At 39.7% G+C, this 8387-nt stretch overlaps 1 protein-coding gene across 1 annotated transcript in view; it reads right to left on the bottom strand.

The window, feature by feature from the left end:
• Nucleotides 1-8387, bottom strand: part of Unc5d (unc-5 netrin receptor D) — a 380937-nt gene that overhangs the window by 61855 nt on the left and 310695 nt on the right. Inside the window, exons 13-14 of the mRNA XM_013521490.1 lie at nt 7054-7431; nt 2510-2594 (exon numbers count right to left, since the gene is read on the bottom strand). Of these exons, the coding sequence (XP_013376944.1) occupies nt 2510-2594; nt 7054-7431 (463 nt within the window). The remainder of the gene's footprint in view (nt 1-2509; nt 2595-7053; nt 7432-8387) is intronic.

Genomic DNA, 8387 nt, shown 5'->3' with positions numbered 1-8387 from the left:
TTTTCATGAGAAACCACTTTGAAGATATCAATATGTAATACAACAAGCATTGTTAATTTCCTACCACTTTGTTTGTAACTCTGTATTGTCTGTACTGATCTCCTATTTTGTAAAAGGTTGTCTGTCTGTTAATGTTTTCCTCCTTTAATTTTTAAAATAAAAAAAATATCATCCCAGCTTTAAAAAAACCATGATAGGAGAGACATTTACTATTATTAGTGTTTTTGTAACTAGTTTGGTGCCCCTGAATAGGGAATGAGGATTGCCAAGAAAGCTAAATGTCCCATAGCCCGCAGACTCGTCATTTCCTTAAGAGACAGGAACATTGGAGAAGCTCTCAGCAATGTGAAAAGGAATGTGTACCCTGTACAATTTTATTTTTACCACAGTTGAATAGGGAAATGCACCCCTCACAGATCGAAAGTCTTAGATAAATTGTTCTTGTTTCCATCCACTTCCTAGACAGCAGTAATGAACTCACCCTAGACATAGATGGATAAACAAAATTGGTTACCATGGAACTCACAAAGCTCATCTGGCCCAGGGAGTAACCTCATTAGGCGAGCATGTCTTTCATGGACTTGGGGCTCTAGCAAGATCATAGGTATTTTCTCCCTTGCATCTTCAAACTGCAGGGTGTCCCAGCTGATCATTCCTTTCTGAGATTTTTTGAGACATTTTACTTAAATCCTTGTGCTTGATGCCGTTTGGCACATTCTAGCTCTGACCTCTTAAGAAGAGGCACCCTCTAGTAAGAGACAGGGATTGTGGTAAGCTGTAAATTAGGTATTTGGAAAATATGAAATAGCCCTAGGTTGGTTCTTATGTAATGAGGAAGACACTGGGGATGGGTTTGAGCAGAAGGTGCTGAACACAGGCTCAGTGGATCGATTGCAATGAAGAACGGGGGTGCGGGGAGACTGACTGGGTACTGGTTTATACAGTCAGTATTCTGTGGCCTCAGGTTCCACATATGCTGACTCGATAAGCCTTAGATTAAAAATATCTGAAAAGCACCAAAATGCATGGAATTTTTCTTTTTATGTGCTAAGCAACATAGTATAATAACTGCACAGCATTTACATTGTATTAGATCTTATAAGTAATGTAGAGATGATTTAAAGTATGCAGGAGGATGTATGTAGGTTATTTGTAAAACTATACAATTTTATATAAGGGAATTAAACATCTGCGGATATTATATCCTTGGGAGGCCCTGGAACAATCTCCTATGGATGCAGAGGGATTACTGTACTGGAATTTTGCAGGATGATGTGTTTAAAACACATGTGCAATTGATCATGACCTTAATTTCAAACAGCTATGGTTTCAAAGGTAAATCAAGGTTAAAAAAGAGGTAACTATAATCTGAAGTACTCCTCCAAATTTAGGTCTCTTCAGTTATTCACATAAGAGTTTTAGACATACTCTTCAAACCTTCCTGAGTCTCAGATTCCCCCGCTTGCCAAGTAGGAGGTTGCTAGATATCACCACCTTTCCAGGCACACAGGGAAAACCACGGAGCTCCACAGGGAAAAAAACATAAGCAGCCAACACAACACAGCTACATGTGCATCCTCTAGGAACCTCATCAACAATGCTTGGGCAGAACTTTCTCTTCCACTTCTCTCAAACTCTATAGAGCAGAAAGTTAGAACCACTGGGTACTCACACACCATTTTATAGAAATAGCTATCAAAATCTGTTTAAACCATCTGTTTCTTCAGCTGATTTTCTTTCCAGTGTTTTTCTTTTACATATTTTTTTTTTTTTGCTAACAACAACAAAAAATCTATTCTAAAATAACCAAGATGTTATGACTAAAAATGCCAGAGGTATGTATCCAGTTTATGAGACAAATTTCCTTCTAAAGAGGAGTTAGGTTTATCATGTGTGGAGGAAGGCAACATTTCTACAAATATTATAGTTGCACTAAGAAAATAACCAACTACTTTCATTAAAATACAAGATTTGTATTTGTTCATGTAATTGAATTTAACGCTGCTGAAATTTCTCAGACTTGAAAGCTATTGAAGTTTAGACCATATTTATTTTACATAGAGGAAAATTACTTAAGAAATTGTCTCTTAGCTTATACAGAGCAGGTTTTTTGCTGGCCTTCGACAGTCATGAGTCAACCACTGCATGAATTTACATAATACCTGGAACTGAAGAGCATCTTTAGGGATAATTTTATTTATTTTTGAGAGGCAGTCTAGCTGGGGCAGTCAATGTTTATGGAAAGGCCGTGCTTATGACCTGTCTACCAACTCTTTCCCTTTTGGTATCTGCTGTTTAGATACCAGTGACTATAAAATGTGAAGCCATGTATGTTTTCACTCTCTCTAATGGCTTTGTAGCTGATTTTTCCTTCTACAGACTCCCTATATTAGATAGCAGCAAACTATCTTACCTATTCCTACCATGTCTCATTAACTTTATAACTTCAGCAAAAGTCACAATCCATATTTAAGATGTCATTAATATACTTTCCTTCTCTGTCTCTCACCTGGGTTCACCTTGGTTGATGGACATGTAAATCTCCCAAGAATTTTCCTCTGGGATGGCGCCATGTGGTATGAGTAAACTCACCCCTAAAACAGAAAAAGCCAGGAGGTTATTCATGGATTTTCCAATTATTTTGAAGCACCCTGCTTGAGCACTTTATAGATGCCTACAAAAAAAGACCTTCTCCTGGCAATTTGTGAAATCCCCCAAGATAATGAGAATGCAGTTTTGTAATAGGTACATAAAAAGAGGCATATTATTCAGCTGAGTGTTCAAATTAGTCTATTTATTTATTTCTTTGTTTGTTTTGTGGTCCCAGGGATTGAATCCAGACCGCCTGTAGATTAGACTAGTGCTCTGTCACTGAACTCTACTCCCACACTAGTTGATGTTTTAGACTTTCTTTACCTCCTGATATGTTTAAGTTCTCTTAAAAGAATGGGTATCCTAAAACCAATTATTATTAAGCTTACCTGGATATATGAATTTATCAACATATCAGTAAATTTGCTCCAGAATATAAATGTTACTTCCATTAACTTGCAAGAAAGTTAATGGATGATGGATGTGCTAATTCTTTCCTTCAATTTAGTATGAAATTGTCTTACAAAGTACGCATCAGGAAGTAGGCTGAGAGCTGTGTTCAGAGGACTACTGCATTTTATTAGCAAAATAGAAAAGGTAAAAGCATCTGGTGAACCTAGGAATGTTCTAGGTTATTGTATAACCAACATGGTCTTAAGTTAGCAAATAGAACTTGGGAAGAGTTAAGGCCAAAGCTGATGTAGTCATATTCACTTCAACATCAAATAAAAATCCCACCCACCCTACTTTAGTAAAATCATGTCATGAAAGGAGAGAAGTCACAGAAAGGCATAATTTAATGTCCCTTTTTTTCTTCTTCAATTCCATGAAGAAAGTAGATCACTTTGGCCAAAGAGACACTTGTGGAGATCTGGGATTCTCTTTAGTGTTGCCTCTTATTTATAAAAAGAAATAAAATACCAAAACAGTAAGTTACTGACAAAATCAAATCTCATGCATCTTCCTATATTTTAATAAAGCATGGCTCACATTTTCCCCTTTCATTAGAATTCATTATACAGAAAGCTTTCAATTTGCTAACAACTTAAAGATGACAGGTTTTCCAAGTATCTTCAATATGTCTGCTAACAGGTACAGAGTCAGAGAATGCAAGACTTTCTGTAACACAAGTTATTTCTGATTTACATTTATACGCATTGTTCAGTAACATGCTACTTGTCATTAATATCTTTCACTATCTCCAAGAAGGAGGCACATTTAAACCTTGCTCACTGCTTTTTTAGCAGGGATGTTCATCTATATTCTGGACCTTCACGTCAATATTAGGAGAAATGCAATTGCCACACTTGGGGACCTCCCATCAGGTGCCTCCTTCCATGTTCCATTCTTCCTTAAATGCAGTTGCCCAGTGGCGTGGCCACCATTATCCCTTTCCCTGCCATTGGACACACATTGTAAAGCAGAGTTTTCCCTGTGCCTGGGAGTCAGCCTGAGCTGTGCCCTCTTCCTTCTGCCTTATTACAGTTTGCCATAGCACTTTCTCTCTGCTGCCCCTTTTTAGGCTTTCTAGGCCATGAAGACAAAGAGACATACAATTCCTATCCTTCACATGTAGAACACAGCAGGCCATCAGCACGCAATAATGCCCACTACCTCAACAACACTAGTGCTTGCCTGGCCCAGAGTGGAAACCCAGTGAACATAGGAATATATGAATGATGGAACATATAGAATTCAAAATTCTCAGTGAAAAGGCTGGGCTTAGAGTCTTGTTATCTTGTGCAGATTGTCACATCCTAATGCTCTACTTCCAGACCCAAAGGGAAGAAATATGTAAGAGGACAGCTGAGAAAGAATGTTTGCAGAATGCATCATATCTCATTCCTTTCAAGTCGGTTTGATTCTCTGTGTTAATACTGAAACATTATTTATGATATTCCTAAATTCAATTTGAATCCATAGGATCACTGAAGCTTTAAACTATTTTCCTCCCTTCTTTGCTCAGAAGTGCTATTATTTTCTTTCAAGCATATTTCCCTCTTCCTACCCAAACATGCAAATTGTGTGTGGAGACTGAAGAAGTCAATAATGAAGGGTAGTAGAGGGGTGGGCTGGTGGTAAGTGATATATTATGGAAAGTGAGAGGCACTGTAGGAAAGCTTTATGTCTCTGGTCTCTTAAAGAAATATCCATTTTCAATATGTCATTCATCAGTTATCTCTGATTAAAGAAAAATGTATCCCCCCCATTCCACCTGCTACTCTGGCAGCCTTTTATTTGATATGACAACAGAACCACCTGTCTGAGTTTCCTGTTTCATATTTTGCATAATAAATGATTCCTAGAGCACACCATATGACAAGTTAGGATGGATGGTATTAGAGCAATCTAATTTCTATGCTCTGCTTTCTTTACACTTCAGCTCCCCAGAGCATATTTTGCATTTATGTCCTGCAAACTAACAGGGAATACATTTCAATACCCATGCTTATTTTCCCCCTAATTCATTCACAGTAAAGAGCTTCAATCTTACCCATTGCATCTTGTCAGGAGCTTTGAAAATACCCCTTTCACAGAGGAACTGTGTGGGAGTCACTGACAGTGCTATAAGAACTTTAGTTCTCAACCAGATTACTTCTCAAGTCAGAGAGGGAGAAAAAGAAAAATCTGTTTCATCTCAATTTCATCTCCTCACTTTCTCTGGTGAACTTGAAACAAACACAGGAAAGGAATGGACAGGTCTTGGCACTTCTTCAATGTGTATAAAAAAGTGCACACATGCACACACATACACACACACAGACACACACAAACGTACGCTAACAAATGAGGATGAGAAAAGAGGGGGCACTGACCAAACCATTTAACCAGTACACAATGAGTCTCATAAGAGCCGAGCCTGAGCTAGAAAGAGAAGATGGAAACTTAGGCGAAGTGGCTCAGTTTGCGACTTCACATGAGTTTGATGTGTATACCCTATTCTTTGAGAGGGTAAATGTTGTATTTATCACTTTCTCCAAGACCCACATTTCTTTTTGGTGAATGTAATTGGCTGCAATTAACATATATAGCTGCCTGATTCATCTGCATTTAGTCTCCTATATGCCAATTAGCAAAACTCCAGAACCACAACCCTGATCACTGCCAATTATCAACAGGAAAAATTAAATCCCCCATACAACACTCATATACATTTGAAGCAAGACACCAATCATGTCCCAGAACAATGATCAAAGTAGACTTGAAGAACTGAAGGCCTATGAAAACATAATCATTATTAGGGCTGCATTGGAGGGCTATTTTTAAAAATCAAAATTAATTTTAAAATGACATTTTAAAGGAAGCAACTGATCTGGGAGAGAAAAAGACAGTATTCATCATTCTAAGACAAAGTTTAGCTTCAAGTTAGTAAATTACTACTGGAGGGATCTGTTCGCTAAAATCGTACCCTGAGACTAGTCCTATTACAGTTGCCATTTCATGAGATAAAATGTTGGTTAGCTCTATGTTCTAGAGAAACATGTGGAGACTCTGGCTCAAGGCTAACCTGTAATTTTATGACAATCACAGAGAACAATGGATCTTGCCCCTCTCAGGAGCCAGTGGGGCAGTACTTAATTTAGCACACTACCTGCTTCACATGGCTTAGAACGCAGAGGGGAAACTGACCTCTTCTGCCACTCACTTAAGTCTGAGGAAGCAACTCAAGATGAATTCATAGATACAATATCATTTAAAAAGTGATCTGGATTGGACATCTGAAAGTATCCCATTATAATAACATGGAAATCTAGCACAGTGGAGGAAAAGAATGCATGTGAGTTAATGGTACTTATAGCATAGCTCTGGAATGAAGTTTTAATTCCAAAGAGCAACTCCACGATGATTCCTCATCATTCCTCTTCACAAAGCAGTATTCCTAGCAAGGTCCACGGACTAGGAGAGGTAAACTACTGATGCAATTTGAATATTACTTCACTGCATAATCAGCTTAGGATGTAAACCATACTTGTGTATAAACTTGATGCTTGTCAGTCACATCAAAGAATGTTTGTGGCACTTCCTGATCGCATTCTAGGTAACATATTCCAAGGGGCTTAATCCTTGGGGACTCCCCTGACCTTTTGAGTGAATATGGGTATCAGCCCTTCCAGGGCTCATTCCGTTCTGAGATGAAGAGTATAAGGTCTGGTCGCAGGGTTGGTTCTGGTTTGCAGCACACATCACATACATATTGGAGGCATGACATTTGCTGCTCTGACAAGGGAATAGTACATATAAAGTGAACCTGACAGGCTGTAATCAATCACATAAACAAAAGGTATTTAAACAAATGCTGGAGGGGCTGGGGATTTAGCTCAGCGGCAAAGCGCCTGCCTGGCAAGCGCAAGGTCGTGAGTTCGGTTCCCGGTACCGGAGAAACCGCCCCCCCCCAAAAAAAAACCAAAAACAAAAAATAAACAAATGCTGGAGGATACACGACATACATTCACCACCTACCTGTATTTGGCATGACGAGGCGCCCCCCTAAGTGGCCAAAGACACCGGTTGTCCTCAGTTCTGTCCTTGTGGGGAGGGACGACAGGTTTTGGATGTAGGGAGTTTTGTTTCTGGGATGCACTGCGCTAAAGCCATGGCTGTTTCCATGGGGAAAGGTCCCCGAGTGGTTCTTGCCACGGTAGTCAGCTCTCTCTGACACTCCCAGGGAAACCATAAAGGAGCTCTGGACTTTGACCTTGATGTCTGACAGAGGGTTGAAGAGTGAGGACTCCGTCATAAGCTCCTTGTCCAGCGGGTCCTGTAGACAGATGGGGCCACTGTATGTGCGGCTCACTGTCAGGTCCGGCTGCATGGCAGGGTTCAGGAGCAGGGAGTTACCTGGTTAAGAAAAAAAAAAAAAAAAAAAAAACAACTGATCTGTCACTCAGACACTAAAAGACACCTCTGTTACCCTTCTAGAATTGTCTCTGTGAACCGCAAAGACACCTGCGTGATTGCCAGATGCTCAGATCCGAGCCAGCACACCGGCGCCACCCTCCCACCCTGAGCAAGTAGACTAGGCCTGAGAATCAGGAGGCCCCTTTCCACCCATCTTTCTAAATGCCATGGGCCACAATGTTCCCTTTCTGAACTCTGCACACTTTGTCTTTTCCAAGTAAGTATTGCTGGTACTCAGTCAGGTAACTGACTCAGGTCCTGTTGTTTATGAGGTTAGTTTAACCAGAAAAGAGAAGCTAACAAAAAAATTATTTTGCAATTCAGTTTGGAGCAAAAATAACGTCTGCTCATTTTAAATGGCAAGTGATGACACAGCGTGGTGACTAGGTAGTGCTGCTTAGAACACAGCTTTGATGGTTCCAGCACATTTCTTGTGGCGTTTGGGGCACTTTCTGAAGCCAGGGAGGAAATGATGTGTCCACAGAACAAACAGGTCAAGGAACCTCATGAATTGCTCCATGCCTGAGTAGCTGATTCGCTAGAATGTCACATATGTCACTGTGAGAGGGAAGAAAGTGCCACACTGGGACCAAGAGCAACTCAGATTCCACATGGGGAGCGCTCAGAATCATCTGCTTTCTGTCTCAAAACAAATGGAAAAAAAAAAAAAAACCTGTACAAAAATGTAAGAAATTGGACTTTGTCATCTGTTGGGCCTTAGCAATGTTTTTCCCAGCCAAATATTAAAAAGAAATGCTGTGATATTTTCTTGTGATGAAGTAATCTCATTTATTAGTAAATAACAAAATAACCCTCAGTCCCAAGCCTCCCGCCCATATCAGTCTGTCAATGTGACATCTCAAATTGAAACCCAAACCATATTAAACAATTTTCCT

This window comes from Chinchilla lanigera, unplaced genomic scaffold (genome assembly GCF_000276665.1).
Source record: "Chinchilla lanigera isolate Chin_1 unplaced genomic scaffold, ChiLan1.0 scaffold00062, whole genome shotgun sequence".
Taxonomy (NCBI): Eukaryota; Metazoa; Chordata; class Mammalia; order Rodentia; family Chinchillidae; genus Chinchilla; species Chinchilla lanigera.
This window is presented reverse-complemented; position numbering and strand designations above follow the sequence as displayed.